This window comes from Sardina pilchardus, chromosome 6, assembly GCF_963854185.1.
Source record: "Sardina pilchardus chromosome 6, fSarPil1.1, whole genome shotgun sequence".
Lineage (NCBI taxonomy): Eukaryota > Metazoa > Chordata > Actinopteri > Clupeiformes > Clupeidae > Sardina > Sardina pilchardus.
Genome location: NC_084999.1, coordinates 14190003 through 14210752, shown reverse-complemented (window position 1 = coordinate 14210752; position 20750 = coordinate 14190003). Strand labels below are relative to the sequence as shown.

At 41.3% G+C, this 20750-nt stretch overlaps 3 protein-coding genes across 14 annotated transcripts; 1 reads left to right on the top strand and 2 right to left on the bottom strand.

The window, feature by feature from the left end:
- Positions 1-222: 222 nt before the first annotated feature.
- tnfrsf1a (tumor necrosis factor receptor superfamily, member 1a) lies at positions 223-8078 on the bottom strand. 2 transcript variants are annotated; one of them, XM_062538552.1, is made up of 10 exons: positions 7931-8078; positions 7399-7493; positions 6960-7128; positions 5222-5347; positions 4513-4665; positions 4287-4374; positions 3650-3714; positions 3118-3287; positions 2846-2975; positions 223-2387 (listed from the first exon to the last, which is right to left on the bottom strand). In XM_062538552.1, the coding sequence occupies exons 2-10, from the start codon at positions 7462-7464 to the stop codon at positions 2077-2079; spliced, it is 1278 nt and encodes a 425-aa protein (XP_062394536.1). In that variant the 5' UTR covers positions 7465-7493; positions 7931-8078; the 3' UTR covers positions 223-2076. The 2 variants fall into 2 exon arrangements, with proteins under 2 accessions (XP_062394536.1, XP_062394537.1); XM_062538553.1 differs by having other exon boundaries at positions 3650-3711.
- On the top strand, positions 8052-14378 carry cd27 (CD27 molecule). Of its 10 annotated transcripts, XR_009939648.1 has the most exons (8): positions 8227-9016; positions 9253-9307; positions 10193-10245; positions 10967-11123; positions 11512-11640; positions 12215-12442; positions 12802-12909; positions 13270-14378. XR_009939648.1 is itself a non-coding variant. In XM_062538557.1 (7 exons), the coding sequence occupies exons 3-7, from the start codon at positions 10793-10795 to the stop codon at positions 13407-13409; spliced, it is 936 nt and encodes a 311-aa protein (XP_062394541.1). In that variant the 5' UTR covers positions 8059-8210; positions 8841-9016; positions 9253-10792; the 3' UTR covers positions 13410-14378. The 10 variants fall into 10 exon arrangements, 9 of the variants coding, with proteins under 9 accessions (XP_062394546.1, XP_062394541.1, XP_062394542.1 ...); XM_062538557.1 differs by adding an exon at positions 8059-8210 and having other exon boundaries at positions 8841-9016; positions 9253-11123; XM_062538558.1 differs by adding an exon at positions 8129-8210 and having other exon boundaries at positions 8826-9016; positions 9253-11123.
- On the bottom strand, positions 14369-20674 carry si:dkey-260g12.1 (tumor necrosis factor receptor superfamily member 5). Of its 2 annotated transcripts, none has more exons than XM_062538554.1 (11): positions 20389-20674; positions 19916-19985; positions 19747-19774; positions 18591-18701; positions 17699-17845; positions 17489-17561; positions 16992-17077; positions 16720-16842; positions 16313-16344; positions 16035-16167; positions 14369-15491 (listed from the first exon to the last, which is right to left on the bottom strand). In XM_062538554.1, exons 2-11 carry the CDS (start codon positions 19982-19984, stop codon positions 15223-15225), a joined length of 1071 nt encoding a protein of 356 aa, XP_062394538.1. In that variant the 5' UTR covers position 19985; positions 20389-20674; the 3' UTR covers positions 14369-15222. The 2 variants fall into 2 exon arrangements, with proteins under 2 accessions (XP_062394538.1, XP_062394539.1); XM_062538555.1 differs by having other exon boundaries at positions 17489-17562; positions 17736-17845.
- Positions 20675-20750: the final 76 nt, after the last annotated feature.

Sequence of the window (20750 nt, the reverse complement as noted above, 5' to 3'; positions counted from 1 at the left end):
ACTATAGGCCTACACGCTTATCTGCAGACGAACACACACAGACACAAACACTAAAACTATGAATTATACATGCTTATCCACACACACACACACACACACACACACACACACACACACACATGTACTAACATACACAGACAAAAACTGAATCATACACACTTATCCACAGAGAAACACACACACTAACACTAACTAATTACAAAAGCACAACCAATGCACTCAACAATTTAAACAATGTAGTTTAATTCTGTGAAGTGGACATTTGAATAAATAGGAGCATGTAAGAATTTCAATATGGTAAAACAGTATAGTGCTATAAAACCTCTAATCTGTACAAGTGTGTATATTTGTATTTGCATATTTTATTTACTGATCTGAGGGGCATTTCATATTATGACAAATCATAATGGTCACAAATTCTATCCTGCTTCATAACAGATCACAAGATTTGTAAAAATATATATATAATTTCAACCAGCACATTTCATTACATTTTTAAACCAAGCCATCTCCACAATAGTTCAGTCTGACTTCTGGCTGAAAAATTCATAAACATATATTGCGTATATCCCAAATTCCGTCCTGCCTCAATTCAGCTTAATAGCTCTATTCGGTCTGTTTGGGATTTGTACTCATACTCTCACAGCATCTGCACCATTTTAATATATTTACAAGCATTCCATAACAAAATAACAGCAGTGTCTGTGCTTAACCAGACTCCTCATCAGTAACAGAAACAGATGACAGATGTGATAATGCTTAATATTTTTTCTCCGCCACATGAATAACAAACATTTGGCAAATGAACCTAGCACCTCCCCTTCCGCTCTGTAAGTCAAAAGTGCAGAAAAAGTTGTTTAACAAGCTGGTTGATTGATCATCCTGTCCCTTTACTGATAAAAAATGGCATGTTACATTCATTCTTATTTGTATGCCAACTGATTTTTATACTTAAGGCCACAAGATACACTATATAAAAAGAATCATATTAAATGCAGTGCATGTGACAGAAATCAGAACACAGACATTAGTGTTGTTGTGCTTATTCATTCACTAGTACAGGACAGGTGAAATATTTAAGGGGTGTATTTGGAACTGCCTTCAGACAATTATCACCACTACAAAGCACTGACTGTTTCTGTAAGTAAAGAATGATGATTTAGATTGGATATGCCTCTTTTTTCATGTGAATCTATCATGATAAAAAAGAGATAGCATCATACAAATAGCATTTCACATTGCACTTAAACACCAGGCTTAAGTATCTATTAATGCCAGAGTTCTTATAAATGAAGATTTACAAGGACCATCTACTCAAAGTATTGCTGCGTTGTGTGGATGGAACTGATCTGGGAACAGTGCCTATCCATTATTGTCTGTGTTGTATTATTGTCCGACAACTAGGACAAATAGACCAATAATCATCTTAGCACACACACACACACACACATACACATTAAAATGGCATGCCCTCTCTACATGCCATTCAGTGAAGTCTACTACATGTTCCCTGAAAAGACTTGGTCCCAGGGGCGCTGCTAGAAAAGGTGGACTCTATGACAATAATTCCCTCTAAGTGCTGGCCCCTTAGAATTGTCCTAACACCCCCCAGCAACACTCCTGCTTGGCCCTATAAATCAGCATTCCATGCAATACAGCTTGTGGGTCCATTGAGGCTTGGTGTTCCTCTAATTGGTATCACAGTCTTTGTCCACACCCTCTGAGTAACCCTGTCTCTCAGTGTGTGAAAAGTTAAGTTTGAATGTGCTCCGTCACAATGCTGTGTATACCTGTATTTTGTGTGTGTGTGTGTGTGTGTGTGTGTGTGTGTGTGTGTGCGTGTGTGTGTGTGCGTGCGTGCGTGCATGTGTGAGAGTGTGTGTGTGTGTTCGTTCATGCTTATTCTAGGTTATATTTGATCTTCGGATTTCGTCCGCAGTCTCTGAGTCCCATGTGTCACAGTGTGTAAAAAATCTAGTTTGAATGCCCATGACACTTGAGTGTGTGTGCTACTATTTTGTCTGTGTGTGTGTGTGTGTGTGTGTGTGTGTGTGTGTGTGTGTGTGTGTGCTTGGTTTAGGCCATATTCAAACATGCTTGGTTTAGGCCATATTCAATCTCCAGGCTCTCGGCACAGCCTCCAAGTCCCATGTCTCTCAGCGTAGCCAGCAGCTGCAGCAGTAGTGGCCAGGCAAGTGTGGCGGTGTGACCTCGCGTCCCGCTGTCGGCCCAGCGCTTCAGCATGTGGTACTGGGCCTCGTGGCAGGACAAAGGGTTGTCCCGCCTCGCCCTCTCGATGTCCTGGTCTTTCACGCCAAGCAGGCGGACCAGCTCCGTGACCCGCGACACAGGCACCAAGTCCAGAACTGAGTAGATGAATTTGCCGGCTATGGTGCAGATGGACAAAGACAAGAAATTAAAAAAAGAAACAGAAGAGATGGAGCAAGAGAGAGTTGAGAATAGAGAGAGAAAAAGAAAATGACAGACATTCTTATTAACAAAATTACAGACATTCTTAGGTGAGTGAGTGCTCAAGGCTTTGGCATAAGCTTTCATGCCGAAGGCAACATAGGAAATGGTGACGACAGGAAGCAGAGTTTCCTCTTCACCATGAAGACACACACACACACACACATTCTCACAGACACACACACACACACACACACTCACTCACACACATGCACGCACACACACGCACACACAGAGTATGAAATTGAGAAGTATAAACATGTTTATAGTACACTGATGAATACACTTACAGACATACACACTCAACGCTAAAAGATGGAGACAAGTCAACTGTAAAAGGCCCACCCACAGGCACACTTCCTCATACTGTACTTACTTTTAATCTCTCGTGGTACACAGTCAGGTAATGCATTCTGTGTTTCACTGGACGCTTGACATGGGAAGGGAATACCCTCATTGTGGTCATTCTTAATGGTGGCCACTGAGCTGGTTACTGTGAGGAGAGGCTGAAGAAAGAAACGTAAGAAACTAAGCATCTTTTCAAAAGCATGTCTGTACCACATGCTAAAACAACTCTGTGGCCTTGAGGGCCGAAATAAAATACACTGAGTATTAATTTGTAGCATGATCATAAACGTCTATTTTTACCTCAGAGGAAGTGAGTGACACAGAAGGGGAGTCAGGAGGTTCTGATGTAGCTGGAGATCGTTTCTCCTGCTTCACTCTGCGTTTGATGGCCTTGTAGCTCAACATAACTAGAGCTGTTAGCAGAACAGTTGCTATGATGGTCAATGGAACTGTCACCAGCATAGGCAACTCTGTAAAGAACAAACATGCCAAGGGTTAGAACACCACAGGTGCTCTCTCTGCTGCTCTGAAAAGGCATCATTCTTTAGCAGCTGCATTAGAGATACTGTCATTTAACTTCATGAAGAGATTACCTACTCCTCTTTATTTTGTCACAATACAGTAAGATAAATATCATGAACATGGACTATGAAATATTATGAACTTCTCACACTCACACTCGCACTCACACACACACACACACACACACACACACACACACACACACACACACACACAAACATATACATTATTCTGTTTCCTAGTTCTCTTTCTCTCTCTCTTGCACTCACAGGTAAACATCATGTACAACAAATTATGAGTGGACATATACCTGGATTGCCAGGACCAGGATCTGTACTCGGTTTTACCAGAACACCAGGGCAATCATCCTCACTACTAGAGAAACACAGAGGAAAAGGGAGACAGTTCTGGTCATATCACAATCATTCAGGTGTGGTATAAAAGTAGAAGTAGAAAAGTAGAAACTAGCCATAACACATGCGAACACAACAAACCTGGGTCTAGGTTGTGTTAAACACCCCTATACAAGCATATAAAACAGTAGTGACTGCCAATAAAGCAACTGCCAAAAGAAAATAGCCGGAACAAAGGAAACATTTTTGCAATCACAGCAAAACCACAGTCAGTCTAAAACATGTTGAAATAGCTGATGCAATCTTTCTCAACTAAACTTCAGACATCATACACAGGCTTTTGTAAAGTCTGCCAGGTTTTTTTTATATGAAATCGTACCATCTTTAGGCATTTTCCAGGCAATTTGCTAGATTACAGGGGAGGAAATATACTAAACAAGAGCAGGGCACGCTCTTCTTATTCAGCAGAGCTGTCTGACCATTTCCTTTCTACGGCCACAACAGGGAAAGGAACTCACTGACTGTGAGTGTGTGAGTGTGTGTATAGAAGTTTGGATACCCAACACAAGTAATGTTGCATACTGCAGTACTTACTCGGAACACAATTTGCAGAATGTGTCATCAATTTTCTCACGATAATGGAGATATTTACATTCACATTTTCTGTCTTGCTCTGGTGTACCTGTGAGAAAAACATTTAACAAATGAGTTAAAAAGCTAACGAACGCTAATCGATCATAACTCTCTCTCTCTCTCAATCTCTTTCTTTCTTAATCACATTCACAAATAAATATACAAACACAGACATACACACACTTACATGGGCTTGTTTCTATCTCTCCATCCCCACATTTCTTGCACCTCCGGCATTCATGGTCCAGTTCGGGAATAATATTCTTCTTGTAGTAGCCTGGCTTGCATTGACAAACTGTGTTGGTCTTGTAGTTACATTTGGTGATCTCCACTTCAGTTACTGAAAGACACAAATACAGAGAGAGTCAGTGAAAGGGCAAGATGGAGAACTATCTCCACCCACTACAACAGAGCATCACCAGGCAAAGCTAAGACTCCCACTAATATGAAAAGATAATACAGTCCAGACGAGATCAAGTACTGTAACACTACAGACAGCGATCATCTCCCAGCTAGCACTGGTTCTGTTAGGTCAAAACCAGTTGGAAGAGATCACCCACATCCTGGCCAAATCCTGTTAAGATGACCCAAACCTCAATGGATATGTTGCAGTGTGGCTAATATAGCAGATACGTTTGGACTTGGACATTTGGACATATTTTCCATCTATCCGAATTAAACGTACTAAATTGCTACAGATATGCTGACCCTAATGTTTTATTCACAGCAACTCAAATAAAAATATGACAGTACAGAGACAGATCTCACATTTTTTAGCGCAGCAGCTGCAACTGAACACCCTACAGTGGATGGCAGCACCCTCTGTGCGGTCACAGAGCTGCAGTCATGGACAGTGAGGCTACTTGTGAGGTTACTGTCAAGCCTTACTCGCTCACCTTTACATTTGCGGCATCTGAAACAATTGGCATAGTAGTTAGCTACATCCATGTATGTGCCATTTCTACACGGTTTGCATTCGGTAGTTCTGCCTTCACCAGAACACTCCTTGTGCTGTACGAAACCTTTAAGAGAGAAGAGATGAACAGTCAAATCACCCACACATTGGTATAAACTGTTTGACTCTTTCACTCAAATCAATAAATTAGTAGCATACTGAGTTAATTTGGTTACTTGTGTATTTTTAAAGGTGACATAGAATGGAAATAATTTTTGTCTTGGTTTTGATGAATTAGGAGAGGTATTGCATAACCAAAGAGCTATCATGAACATGAGGAATGGTTGTGCCCTCCTTCATATGAAAATCTTGAACTTAAAAATAGCCACAAAAGAACAAAGCCTACTTGTGATGTCAAATATCGCAAAGCCATTGAAGTTCAATTGGGGTTGCCAAAGAGAGCGCCATTTAGTCAAACGGACTATTTCAATACAATTGAGTTTAATTTGTATGAATCAAAGTTGAATATATAGTATTGTAATATCAGAGAACACAGTACAATACTCGATTCATCCATTCTATGTCCTCTTTAAGCATATTTGGGCCTTTTGCCTTTAGTTAGATAGCACAGTGAAGAGTGACAGGAGGGGAGACCCCATCTTGGGATTGGGATATGGGCGCCAGGTCAGATTCATTGGCCCCATGAGCACTTTAGAGTCAAATGTAATACTGAATGTCTATGTCTTAGGCTTCCCATTTTTGTGTAGTGTTGTCTTGTCTGTTGTATTGTAGAGCACACAGCATATTCCAAACAACTTCTGTTGTATGGCACAAGTATTGAATCTTGAATCTTGAATATGAATGCTGCAGCTGCTTGCAGCACAGCTCCTCCTGTTATGTGCATTTAGTGAGCCAATGAAAAATGTGGAGAAGGACTGAGCGATCCAAAATCCGTTTTGCAACAATGCTCCCATTTTGTTTTGAGCGATTAATCCAGTACAGTAGTATTATCTAGTATTTTGAGTGTATTTCTACAGTATGTGTTTAGTTGAATTAAATTTAATCACTATTAACTCTTCTAGAAAATGTCTAGAAAATGGATGATGTTTTCAAAATCAATGAGTTTCAAAAATCAACTAGGAATTGTGTTAATCATGATCTCAATTTTAATCGTGAATATGATTTTTGCCATAATTGAGCAGCTCTAATGTCAAGCACATCTATCACAAATTGGAAAATGTTAGTCTCCCTTGTCATCTGAAAACTCAGTCTCTCCACAAGGGCTGCTTTATTGTGGCAAAAATGATAATCATGAATATTTTGGTCAATATTGAGATATGACAGATGTATTATTCATGCCACCAGATATTACAATCATTAGTATTACATTATAGCCTAACTGTTTAGTTGTTCCCAAATCTTCCTCTGTACTGGCAAGAACATGTTCATTCTATCATTTGAACCACAAACATTATCTCACAACTGCATCATAAGGGTCTCCACAACACTTTTGATATGTGAACTTCTGAGGGCAGGGGCCAATCTAGGCCATATTGGTAGCTGACAAAAAGTCCACACACCGTCCCCTCACACCTGGCTTTATTACCGTTTAATCGTAACTCAATGGAAAGACATAGGCATACTATTAGCAGTTTCCCTCCCTTCTACCAGATCAAAAGCCTTAATGTACTCATTTCAGACTCCTGAACTGGAGATATATTAGAGAGAGTGTCTCTTACCTGGAATACACTTGTTACAGCAGAACTTATTGCTGGAGTGTGGATACTGATGATCTAGCTGACATTTGTCATGGCGGCTGCTGGTGGTGGACTTGGCTGGGGACGGGCTTGGCCAAGGCCCTGCAGCGGTATCCACCCCCCATACAGCATGGGACTGCAGGACCAGGAGCTGAAGAACAGATGTAAAACAACTGTAAGCAAAACCATATAACTGGAATTTGTCCCCCCACCCAACAATCCTCCAATCCCACACACACACACACACACACACACACACACACACACACACACACACACACACACACTTCAGGTAGGGCTACCTGAGGCCTTGATGTTGGTTAGTTGAGAATGGCCACGTCAGAGGTGAGGTTATTTTTGATTGAGTGCTGTCATTAAATTTGGCAACAAGGGCCAGATATGATATGCTATAATGTCTCACCTCAAAAATCAGAAAACTGAGTCCAACGTTGTTCGTCCATGTTGACAACTGGCGACCTCTGCCCATCCTTTTTTTTATTCTGTCGGTTCATCCATCTAAAGCAAAATGTGGACCGATTAACAAAACGCACAAAACATAGTTGTTCTACAAGAGCAACACAGTATTCTGTTACATCTATATTAGTTTAGACGTAAATGCCTTCGCATAAACCGTCCAGCCTGCTGATTTCCTGATTTAACAGTCGAAGCAAGCTGTTTCGCAATAACACAAAAAAGCAAGCGCAGTTTACTCTATGCTCGAAAGACATATTAGACATATTAACTAAGATAAAAATAACTGTATCTTTAAGTTTGACTTTGTCTCTCACTACATCACCATACATTATGATTATTTTAGCCTAGGCTACAAAGTTGCAGTAGCCTAGTTAATTTTACTTTCGAATTCACTATCAGGTTACACCCACACAAACCACATCAAGATCTAGACTTGTGTCTCTACTCCCACAGAAAAGAGGTAAATATATATAAAATACCTTTACAAACTGTAGCACAGATCGATAATTGTAGCGGTTGTTGTTATTAGCCTATAAATTCTTCTTAAATGTCATACATAGCCTACTCCTTAAAAACACGCCACACGACGGCACGAGCTCCCAACTCAATTCCTCTAAGCAGCCAGCGGAGCGTGGGGGCGTGAGTAAACGGGAAACGGGCAGGGCAATTCTCACCAACACAGACTAGCACAACAGGGAAGAAATGAAAATTGCATGTTTAGGCTACTCCACAGGCTACAGACAGTACCCTACGGTAAAGGTAAGCATAGGCTAACACTTACACATTATCTCGATAGCCTACGCATTTCCTTCCACCACCCCCCACTTTGTTTTTGTTTTTTTATCAATTAGACCTGTCGTATTATCGTTACACCCTTTCTAATAGCCTATTAAAACACCATTATTCAATGCAAATGTTTGACATAAACAAAAATGAAATGTGTTATTGCACGAGCCTACATTATTTGTAAACCATTAAGGGTGTAATTAGCCTACTGCAGTCTCAGGAAGCCTAAACCGTGAAACGGAGAGGCAGGTTCTTCCTGAATATTACCCTTTTCTCGTTTTTGCTGTCAAAATAAAACATATTTTTTCAGATCTGTGATTCTGACTGAAATGTCAAGAGATACAGGAGCCTAGGCCTATGTTGTGTGGTCTCCCCACGGCGACCCAATTTGTGTCTTGTAGGACAGCCATAATTATAAACAAATAAAATAAATAAATGGATGAATGAGCTTTACAAACATGCCCTGGCCGGGCCCTGAAAGGAGCAACATATTCTTTCTGGCATTCAATAATACACCTCACATATTGATGGAGGCTACTTATAGGGAACAGTAGGCTCTTTGCACTGTTTATAACTGACTAAAAGAAGGCTTAATTTGATCAGATCTTCCCATTAATATTTGACACCATCCAACCTGTATGTGCTTCGGAATACTGTACCTTCTGGCTTCGCTGCATATGGTTGCCCATGCTGAGAAAACCAGTGAGGTGATGTCAACAACTTCCTTCGTCTGAAAAACCACATCCCCTCACGAGTCAACTCGCTGCTTTTTTTCTTGGGTAAGAGTCTTGCTGACAGAAGAACAAGAAAAAAAAGGGGGGGGGGGTGGTTGGGGGGGCGAGGGGTGAAGAAGTAGAAGAAAAAGAAAAGTAGAAGACTGAGAATGACTGGTGTGTTGAATATAATGAATGAGAAGAAGAAGAACATGAAGATGATGCTGGTGATGATGGAATTCTGGTGATGTAGTTGTTCTGCCATTCTCTGTTTATTAATCTGTTAAATAACCTCCTTACAGTAGCACCACAGAGGGTCTGCACCATTCCAGGGTGTGGTTACGCGACAGTCGAAGGGTGGGTCACAGCATGACCACATGTTACTTTCTCACAGTGAAGCAGCAGCTCTCAGCCTGAAACCTTCTCTTTTTGATAGTGCTGCAGAGATGATTCTGCAGGGTCGTTAGTTGATTTGAGTCTGATCCGAAATGAAAATGAGTCACCTGACTAGAAGTTTGTTGGTTGGTAGTGAGTCAAGCCATTTGCGGGACATTGAGGGGAGAGGGTCGCATGAGGGAATGGCTGCTCTGTGAAAATTCAGGTCAAGCCACGAAAGAGAAAAAAAAGCAGTTCACAGCACTTATATTTTGGGTTGTCAGTCACAGAGATAGAGACAGTGACAGAGAAAAAAAGAGAGAGAGAGATAGATCAAACAAATAAGATACACCAGTCTTTAAGAAGCCCTGCTGACGGTGCATTATAGCCGGTTTTTTGTTTATCTTGTTCTATCTGAGCGCCACTGGCAAATACTGTCACCTCTCTTAACCCACATGACAGCTAACAGCAAGTTAACAAATGAGTGATCATTTTGAAGTCGTTCTGCATTTGAGTCACTTGAGACACTTGAGGAGAAACAAGACCCTCAGTTAATGTAGATTAGGTAACACAATTGTGCAGTGGGAGAGGGAGGGCAGTTACCACTCTGTTTTGGAACTTTTAGGCTTAATCTTCAGCTAAGAGTCAAAATATAGAGAGCATGGGCCGCTCACGGAAACAGTCTGGGGGAGGTGAAGTAGGGCTTGGAGGGCGCTCACTTAGGTGCACTGAAGACGGCAGAGATCTGTGGGGTCCCGGGGAGCTTTTGAGAGTTCATATATGACTCATCACTTGACATTTCTGATAAAGGAGTAAAATGTGAGTGTGAGATAGCTCCAACTGTCATACCTACTTGGTGTCACTCAGGGGTCTGGATGATCTGCTCTCGGCTGGGATCCTCTTCTTGAGCTGCACACAGGGTAAGGCCTGGGTTCCTCTCTCTTCCCATAGTCTCTAGAAGGCTCAGGGACCTTCCGTCAGTCCGTTTTGATGATCATACTGAGTGTAGGTGTCTTGCTATTTTCTTGCTATAATGAAATTGAGTGACCCTTACACATTTGTTGAAGTGGTATGAATTTATAGAGGAAGTCAACAGGGTATCCAAATAATTTATCAAACCAGTAGTCATGGGTTTGATTCACAGAGAGCACGGAATGGCGCTTACATGTGATGTAACCTACTTTGGACAATTTGTGTGACATTGGTGCCAAGGTACCAGTCAGTTTTTGTTCTGATGAATGGGTTGCTCTTAGCTTATAGTTGCTTCTGATCATGCTGTATAATTTCTGTTCGAATGTGTTGGAGAAACAATGTTAAAAAAAAAAAGAAATACCAAAACAAATGCCAGTGTAATTGGTGTTTTCCCTGCTCTTGGATGTGGGAAGACACTATGGGTGCCTCTCATTTGGTCTTTTATACACCCTCCCTTCCTTCCTCGATCCTCGTCCTCACTGATCTAGATAAAGAATGATGGGGCGGCAACAATGGGATAGTCTATCCAGTGTTAGTTATAGATCAGTGGGAACGAGCCTCGAGGGCCGAGCATCGAGGAGAGAGTTTGAGAGCCACCCGGTGTGTCTTTTCCATGTGCCCCCCCATCATCCTGCTCCACCTTTCTCTGTCTCTCTGGCTTGTTCTCAGATGAGGGTCTTCTGGATTACTGTTCTCCTTTGGAACCTCAACCTCTCGCTCCTCCACTCACTCACTTGTGATGAGGGCAAAGAGTATAGATGGGAAGAGAAAAAAAGTGTTTCCGACCCAAATCCCATTTCCAAGTGCTGCAACAAGTGCAAACCAGGTTAGTCTGAGAGCCCATTGTGGAAGACTGTATCTCAAGCTGTATCTCACAACATAAGTTCTGTATCTGGTAGCCTGTCACCTTTCAGCATTGTCTCGGAATGACACACATGACACAAAATGCTACTTACTGTATTTGATCTATCATTTATAGAGTATGATCTTACCTGTAAAGTGACCATGGAATGATTTGGACATGATTGTTGGTTTATGGTCTGAGTTTGTTGCACATCTTCTATTTACCAGCAATGTTTCACAAAACTGGTGCTCAGAATACATCTGTCATTTTACACCTTATATCATTTTGATTATCAAGTGTATTTGATTATTGTATGTGTCTTGTGCTCATGTGTCTGCTTGCGTGCATGTATGTGTGTGCATCTGTGTAGGTGAGCACATGGTAGGCAGATGCCCGATCGGCTCCAAAGAAACAAAATGCAAGCCATGCAGCATGGGAATGTATATTAGTATGCACAATGCCTTGTCGCGTTGCGATGTATGCCGGGATTGCGGATATGGTAAGTCTCTTTCTGTCCTACTCTCTCACTCTTAGCTCTGTGCTGTCTTGACAATGGTACCTCTCTCATATTTTTCCGCTTTACTGTTAGAACTTTTGTACAGTATATGTAGTAAATACATTACTATTCATACACTACAGATTATTCATACAGTGTGTTGGTTTGAGAATAAAACTGAGATCCAGATTAAACGTGATGACAACCAGACAGAAATGAGTCTGTGAAGAAAAGGTCAGATAGATGAGGGGCTTTCCCATTGGTGGGTTCTCGGCATAGGGGGCTCAGCACTGTCCTTATAACTGACTCACATACAATACTAAAACACACACATGCACACACTCACTCGTTATCTCTCACTTTCTCTCATGCCTCTCTCACACATGTGCACACAAACAAACAGAGAGAGAAGAGAGAGACACACACACACGCATACACATTATCTTTCTCAAATCTCTCTCATACACTGAAATGCCACCTCAGCCTGTTGGTATGTGCAGGTGTGTGTGTGTGTGTTTATGTGTGTGACAAATGTTTCTCTCACACTATTTGATTGTCCAATGTGTGTCCAATGTAGGCCAGGAGGAAGTGAAACCTTGTAATACATTAACGGACAGAGAGTGTCGCTGCAAGCCAGATCACAAGTGTGGAGATGATGACTGCTCATATTGTAAATATGAGAAACCAAAGGAAACAACTACAACTACAGCTACAACTACAACTACAACTATAACTACAACTACCCACCCAACAATTACAGATGTCAAACAACCAGAAAGGACAACTCTCAATAAAGAGCCAGACGGTAGAGTTTCAGTTTAAGTTTAGCATTTTAGTCTTCATAACAGCTTAACAAGTTAAAGGCAAGTTAAGTGTATCTGTTCCAGACCCTTTTCATTTGCTCTCTCTTTCTGTCTCATGGGTGTGGCAAGTATAAAAAATCTTTTGAAGTAAGATACATACGATGTAAGAACATAAGATGTAAGCAGAGCTGTGATGTCAATTGTGGTGGATGGTGGTCTCATAGTTCAGTTTCGAATTGTTTGAGTCAGTGATATCAGTTTCTGATCAATGATGAATTGAAGGATGTTGAGTCAAAGTCTCCTCGCTCTCTTTCTTTCTGTCTGCCTGTCTTCCTTCTCTGTATTCATATTACTGTTTCAGACACAGCAATGCTTCTTCCAGTGGTGCTGATAGTCTGCGTGTGCATACTCCTCCTCATCATTGCCACTCAGCTCAAAAAGCTGGATCTTGGTTGCCTCACATTTGATGGTTTGTGCTTCCACAACATCTAATATATACAGTATATATATACTGTATATATATATATATATAGTACACACACACACACGTATATACATACGTTATGCATGAAAACAATTATAAAGAAAACATCAATGTTAACAATGTTTATGGGTGCAATGTCTAAGCTTGACATTGTAATTCATATATGTCCTAAAGTTGCCCTGAGCAATAGTGATTGCCAAGCATCACAACAAATTTGGTATGCCACAGCAATACTGATGTAATGCAATTACAGGTGTATGTTTGCAGACTGTTCTACAATGACTTCTGAAGCAACTCACTTGCAGATAGAACTATCCATTTTATAATGCTGATTTTGCCCAACAGATTCGTCATCAAAGGACACACAGAGTATAGAAGAAGAGACTTTGCGCTTGCCTGAAGTGTGTACAGACCTCCAGGAAGTATGGATAAAAGATGGATCAGATCATCTCAATGGACAAGTGACAGAGGGAATTTTGTGTTGAACATAAACATTGAATTATATTCTAAAACACACACACACGCACACACGCACCCACACACACGCACACACACATACATGCACATACATGCAAATGTAAAACACAATATATAGAACATGTATTTTGTACATTATTGTTATATGTTTTTACATTTTGATAAATTAATTGTTTTCCTATCTGTAAGATAAATTACATATATCTGTTTTATTTTTCAGTTGTACCGCAACACTCTTCAGAATTTCAATTAATTTTTGACAATTGCACAACTAAGTTTTCTTCACTGTACAATCACATATCAATTTGTGACCTTTTTTCCAGTGTATAACCATTGATTTGTGACCAACTTTCGAATCAGTGACCCTACAGACACAATATTTGAAATTTTTAAAATAATTGTTGGTCACTCTGGCCATAGACTATCCACAGATGCTCAGATTATCAGCAAACCATCTGGTGCAAAATCTGTTCAATTGATGGGGTAGGGTGGGTTGAATTTGGTTAAGATGATGTTAAGTAATTGTGCAACAGTAATTTTACATACTGAACTGGAATGTCAGTAGATAATATCTGAAGTCTCTGTTGGCAGACTATCTAAGTAAAGTGTTACCCTAATTGTATTATAGTGACACTATATCAAGCCCTTGGTGATCTAAGAAAGTCAGTGGTTAAAAGTGGTTAAAGAATATGTTACCTTACCAAGGAGAGGTTCAGAAAAAAAGGGCATAGATAATAATCAATAGCAATAATCCATATAAAGCTAGTAGTTAGGGTTATAGCTTAATGAAAGAGAGTGAGTCCGTTTTAGGGCAAGAGCATATAAATCATATTTGCAAATGTCAAAATGGTGGCAACCAGAAGATAACCTTGGCATGTATCATTTCTGTTACCAACTGCTTTCTTGCATGTATTATAAAAACAGTGATGTAAATAATAATGGTTAAATTGAAATAATTAAAATCTCATTAAAATAAATCGCTTTATTAAGTTATTGCACTTCCATATAAAGTACATATATAAGCAAGCTTCCTTAGATCCATAGAGACAAGCATATACTGGAATGAAACTATTGCCAACCTGTACAAGAGTATCTGAGGGTTATTTACAGTGCTGGGAGAAATCTGGGAGATTGGCACTAAAACAGAATAAATAAAGCAACCTTCACTTATGATATTATTATCATTATATACTCTTAAAACAAATGTGTTGTCCCAATCTGGACACAGAGACATGTTAAAACAATGCACATTGCGCTGTTTTTTAACACATTTGTTTTAAGAGAGTAGTAACAAAGTGTAGACAATAGTCCTAGTGATACCTGTGGTCTCCGGCCTTTGGTCCTTGTGTTGAAATCATCATCGATCAACACATCAGCAAAAAAAGGGTCTTCTGTCTCAGACTGCAGAAGTATGGCCTGAAGTGCTGGTCACTGAGTGATGTCAATAACGTGATTGGCAGACGGGAGGCTATTCTGACACTGTCTAACTAACTCACTTGCCCACAGCCTGTTAGTGAACATCTATTTTTAGTGAAGGAAGATAGATATCAGAGGAAGTGACCAAAAAGGTTGAGAGGAAATTGTAGGCGCACCAGTGAAATGTATCCATGTAAGATCACTATCTCAGAGAGCATTAAAGGGACAGATGACAACAAAATGTCAAACCTGTTTTTGTAGAATTGTGAGCACCAGGTAAATGTTCGCTGTTTAGATGTTTCTGCAACTATCCCTCTGTGTTTCTCTCTCTCTCTCTCTCTCTCTCTCTCTCTGCCTGTGTCTGTGTGGCTGTTTCTCTCTGTCCTCCCACCCTGACTTCCATCATCAGAGCTCTTCCTCTTTAGACATATGACTCTCTTTCCCTTGCTCCTGAGAGGGAACAGAGGTCTCCTCCTCCCGGCTCCGTTCTTCTGTGGACAGAGGGATGGGAGAAGGAGGAGAGTGAGTTTCATCTCCATCAGGTCTTGGGTTGGGAGAGTACCGCTCCTCCTCACGGCCACCTCCTCCTGCACCTCCTTCTCCTCCTCCCCCTAAGCCAAACTGATTCAGTAGGCTGACAAAGACGGTGCTTGGATGGTTGATGTAGAGAGGACCTGAGAGAGAGACAGCAACATGACAGAGAGAGGGGTGAGACAGAGAGAAAGAGGGAGAGAGGGCGAAAAGTAGAATCATGAAAAAAAGAGTGAAACAGGTAGATAGACAGATGGGCAGAAAATACATAGCAAAACAAAAAGACAATGAAGAGAGAAAATCACAGACAGACAGACAGTCAGCAGAACGGTGAAGCACAAAAACAGACAGAGAGAAAAAAAGACATACGGACACTAAGGTCTAAACAGAACTACAGTTCTGACTTAATTCATAACTAATAACTAGCTATAGCTATGACTTTACTTAAAATTACTCAACCTTCACAACTGCAAGGTTTCAGCAAGGCAAGACAGTGAAGATGAACGTTCAGATATGTGTCCAAATTGTTTTGACAAATGGCTTTATTGAATAATGGTGTATTTAAAATGAGTGAAAGGATGGAAAATGAACCATAAGATAAACAGAAATGGATTACAGATTTCTAGAGACTAGACTAGATGTTCTTTGTGAGCTTTTCAGTTTATCAATAGGAAACTGTATTCTACCCAGAGTTCCTGGCTGAGATGAGGCAGGGCTGTTGTAATTGGCTGACGGCAGGGAATCAGAATGAGTGTCTTGATAGTTCCCTGTTGCCACTGGCCCCTTGGGTTTATGGAGTGCAGCTTCGTTCATGGCTGCCTGTGAAAGGCAAGCACAATTCAAAAACCTATTCTACAGCAGATGGCAGTATCATTACAATAATCATCAATGTTGTTGTTGTTGTTGTTGTTGTTGTTGTTGTTGTTTAATATTTAAAGTAATTGCCTCCAAATGACAGACTTACTTTATCACTGCCTGGAAAGCAATTCTTCAGCACTGAAAAGGGGAGATCAACAGATAGCTATGACTTTCACACGTCCCATGGTGCAGTTGGAAAAAAACACAACACACACACACACACACACACACACACACACACACACACACACAAACACACACACACATACACAAACACCAATAATACATACACACACTCTCCACACACACACACACGCACGCACGCACGCACGCACGCACGCACGCACGCACACACACGCGTGCGCGCACGCACGGACGCACGCACACACGCGCGCACACACACACACACACACACACACACACACACACACACACACACACACACACACACACACACACACACACTGAGTATAAAATATACAATTAATGAATACAATCCAAGTTGCTGCTCACATTGCTTAAGACAGGCACCTTCTCCCTCTCTGTGACTGTATGAGAGAGCAAATAGAACGAGAAAGGCAAAGACTGCGACGCAAATCACCACCAGGGGCAACTGCCACTGCATAGCTGCTTCCTCTGAAATGGAAAGACAATTCAATGTTAGGAACAAAATTGCTTGTTTATCCCAGACACACAAGCATCAACTCATACTCACAGGCACACACACACACACACTCACACAGACACACGCACACACACACACACGCGCACTCACACTCACACACCTGATGCCAGAGAAGATGGTTGCTTGCAGATTGTGTCGTGGGTGGTGTTGCCTGGTGTCTGCACTTCAAGTCCATCAGCGGTACAGCTGAAAAATACATAACCACAATCAGTGCCTTAAAGGTGTTCTAAGCGATGTTGGATAACGTCACTTCTGTTGGTGTTCAAACAAAACAGAGAGCTAGCTAGATTTCTTCAGCTGTGAGGTTAATACATGGGGCCAATTACTGTAATATGGTTTAATTTAGTTCTTTTAACTTGCATAAAACACTGTCCGGTGGCTCATACACGTAGGCCTCTGTGTGTGTGTGTGTGTGTGTGTGTGTGTGTGTGTGTGTGTGTGTGTGTGTGTGTGTGTGTGTGTGTGTGTGTGTGTGTGTGTGTGTGTGTGTGTGTGTGTGTGTGTGTGTGTGTGTGTGTGTGTGTGTCCGTGTGTCTGTGTGTCTGTGTGTCTGTGTGTCTGTGTGTGTGTCTTTGGCGTGTTGAAGTTGCAACTCACTTTTTGTGCTTCTTACAGTGCTTGTCACTAAAATAAGAGCCCTTCTCACATGTCTTGGTCATTGTGATTTGATCTACACAGAGACATAAGATTAAATGCATATACATACACTGAAAAGGCACATATACACACATGTTTATACCACCCCCTCCACACACCACACACACACACAATCACATGTTCACATGCTACAGTATGATTTGTCATTACCAGGTATTTTTACTGTAGTTGGAGTAAATTCCTTTCCACAGCGTGAACAGATACCGCTGTCTGTCTTTGTGCATGTGAACCCAGCCATGCAGCGACATCTCACGTTAGACTTGCTACTGCAAGCTTCAATCACCTCCATGTTGAATTCTGTTACAAGTTTACACAGACAGATACAGACATAGACAAACAAATACATACACACATACATACATTCGCATACGCACTCACACAAACAGAGAGAGAGAGAAAGAGAGATAGAGAGAGAGTCAACTCTTGCTGTGGCTGGCGAAACATTAAAAATAGCAAATGCTTCTTTCATTTGACTCATTTCCTGTGTTTCTTGCCTTAACCTAAGATTCTTAGAATTAGAAATGCTGCCCAATGAGAAAAACACGCTACAATTAAGACAGGAAGAGTGACTCATTTGTCACTTTTTAATTCAGTAGAATTAGGGTGCTGGCCCTCTGCACAAACTAATTTCTGCTATACAGTATACTCTCTTTTTCATTTAGCGTCACATCATCATAACACAATAAGCTCCTTAGCACACTTGGTATCACTGGCAGAGAAATCTGTCTGCGGCATGGTACCAGTATTGAAGTGAACTGGTGTCAGGTTGCTCTAACACATGGGGTTCTCAATACATCCTGTAAGATTTGTTTTTGCTCTTTTCGTGATAAAGTGACAATTTGCACACATTTAATATCGAAAGCTCTTCCAGATAATCTGGCCCACGTCTTTTGATCTCATTTGTTAGCTTTGCTGTAAAGTGCTGAGGATTTTGCTGTACAGTGCTAGGGGACTGTCTGCTAAATGACTAATGATACAAATATTACTGGGCAACATGCTGTTGGCTTTTTGGAGATGAACAGGTGATGGAAGTTCATATTACCAGGTTTGCAGTCCCTACTGCAGGGGTGGCACTGTGTTTCCTTGTTTATAATCTTGGTGTAAGTGGCAGGGGGGCATGGTGCACATGTTGAACAGCTCGCTTGGTAAGATCCTGGCACACAGATGGCATAGAGAGAACAGAGTGTGAGTTTGCCCGGACAGGCCTAGAAAAGCATTTGAATTTGACTAAAGAAAGATAAGATGAGCTGTGGCGGCATGAGAAGGAATGAAGAAGAGAGGAAGAGAGGAAGAGAGGGATATAAGATAAGATAAGATACAACTTTAATGTCTGTTTGCACAGAAATTTGTCTTGCATTTCACCTTTCCACAATCCATACAAGAAGCCATTAAAAAACAACACACATTGAAAAACAGCACATACAAACATACAATTAGAGAGTCCTTTCACACATACAAGTCCATAGGATATGGCACTGCACAGCACTGCATCAGACACTCTGTTTTCACTCTGAGCTCATTCTATTCACAAGCAGCGAGTCTTATTTTCCACTGAGGCAGTTATATTTAAAAAGCGCAGAGCGGCTGCTAAAGAACAGCAGGTGGAAACACATCTTCACACCTGTGCAGCTCGCTCAGCAGACCACAGAGCAAAGTGCTGACTGCATCGGGCACCAGCGAGAGAGACGGAGCGTGAGGAGAGCAAGCACAACAGGAAACCAGGGGTCAGAAGACGGTGAGAATATGACACACATGCAGGTACGCTGGTGGAGGATGTGGTTCTTCTTCTGCAGAAGGGCACTGACTTTCCCATCCAGAGAGAGAGAGAAAACAAGAAAGAGAGAGAGAGAGAAAGAGAGAGAGAAAACAAGAAAGAGAGAGAGAGAGACAGAGAGACAGAGATGGAGAGAGGCAGATAGACATACTGTACAAATGCTAAGAAAGAGATGAACAGTGACACAGAAGGAAATGGAGGAAAGGGGGGAACCAGTAGCAATATAGATTTCCTGTGCACAGTTTCCCAGAATCAAGAAGCCCAGGCTCAGGTATGCGGAACGCCCCCCCACACTTACGGTATCTACATACTCACATGCATGGCTTGCATGCATGTGTACATAACAAAGACAACTCTCTGCAAAGCACTCCACAGTATCTGCAGAGGCCAGAAACTCTCGCCGCTATACTCAGTACCCACTCACCTGGTTCACAAATGCGGCACCCTTCATTCTGTCGAAAGGAGGGCACAAGAAGAGAGACACGGTCTTACACCAATAGTTGATCCGTTTTACTGTGTTTATCAGAAACTATACGAAGTTTTTATAAAGAGGTAACGGAAAGAACAAGAGAAGTAGTAATAAGTGTCTGTACCAGGGGGAGAAGGAAAGTCTGGTGAGCCATCAGAATCAACTGAATTGCAAAGAATAGGCTCGCTCCCATGCTGTTAACAATACAAGAAATAAATACATCACACAAATCTTTTAGAACTGTAGCCACTGCAATGTAAAAAAGTAATGCAACAGACAGTCAGAAATGTATCACTCCAACGAATTGAACAGAATCAGTACTAAACATGTCTGAGATTTGACATAATAGCCAGCACAGGATGAAAAATCCTCACACTCTGATCTGTGCAAAAAATATCTTTTCACTTAATCGACCTTTCGGTCATAGACCATGCATCTTCACAACTTATTAACATATTGCATCATATTAGCAAAACTAATATTAACTAATACTGCAAAACCTGTTAACTTTCTTTAAACAGAAGTGATCTCTTAATGAATGAGTCAGAATGAACTTGGTGATATTTTTGAATAATAAAAACAAGATTTTAGCCATACCTCAATAATCACCAGCTGCAGACTTTGTCATCAGATTTTTAGAGGTGCGCCTATTATGTCTGCTGTTGTCACCTTCACGTCGGCTCGTTTCTCTTCCTTTCTCTCTTCCTCCTACTCGTCTTTGTTCTCTGCTGCGTCACTCTTTCCTCGTCTGCTGTTTATTTATTTTCTACCTTTCTGTCTACCTTCTCGCAGACACCCACCTGCTCCCAGGTGTGCTTGTTTACACTGGTCCTGCTGACTGTGTTTATTATTCATCAATGGAGGCTTCAAGGGAAGAATATGCTGGACAGCTATGAAGCAACGCGTAATAAGGTGTGGACAGAGGGGTGTGGGCGTGTGTGAGTCTACGTGTGCGGATA

Bases quoted from the DNA above. Each gene is read 5' to 3' on its own strand.
- si:dkey-260g12.1 (XM_062538554.1), bottom strand. From the start codon at position 19,984: ATGGGAGCGAGCCTATTCTTTGCAATTCAGTTGATTCTGATGGCTCAC. The intron at 17,846-18,590 runs GTAATATGAACT...AACTTGTAACAG, and splicing joins CAGTAGGGACTGCAAACCTG to AATTCAACATGGAGGTGATT. The intron at 15,492-16,034 runs GTAGAATACAGT...TCTCTCTCTCAG, and splicing joins ATCTCAGCCAGGAACTCTGG to GTCCTCTCTACATCAACCAT.
- cd27 (XM_062538557.1), top strand. From the start codon at position 10,793: ATGATGGGGCGGCAACAATGGGATAGTCTATCCAGTGTTAGTTATAGA. The intron at 11,124-11,511 runs GTTAGTCTGAGA...GCATCTGTGTAG, and splicing joins CTGCAACAAGTGCAAACCAG to GTGAGCACATGGTAGGCAGA. The intron at 12,443-12,801 runs GTAGAGTTTCAG...TTACTGTTTCAG, and splicing joins TCTCAATAAAGAGCCAGACG to ACACAGCAATGCTTCTTCCA.
- tnfrsf1a (XM_062538552.1), bottom strand. From the start codon at position 7,464: ATGGGCAGAGGTCGCCAGTTGTCAACATGGACGAACAACGTTGGACTC. The intron at 4,666-5,221 runs GTGAGCGAGTAA...TGTGTCTTTCAG, and splicing joins CAGATGCCGCAAATGTAAAG to TAACTGAAGTGGAGATCACC. The intron at 3,715-4,286 runs GTAAGTACTGCA...GTGTTTCTCTAG, and splicing joins TTCTGCAAATTGTGTTCCGA to TAGTGAGGATGATTGCCCTG.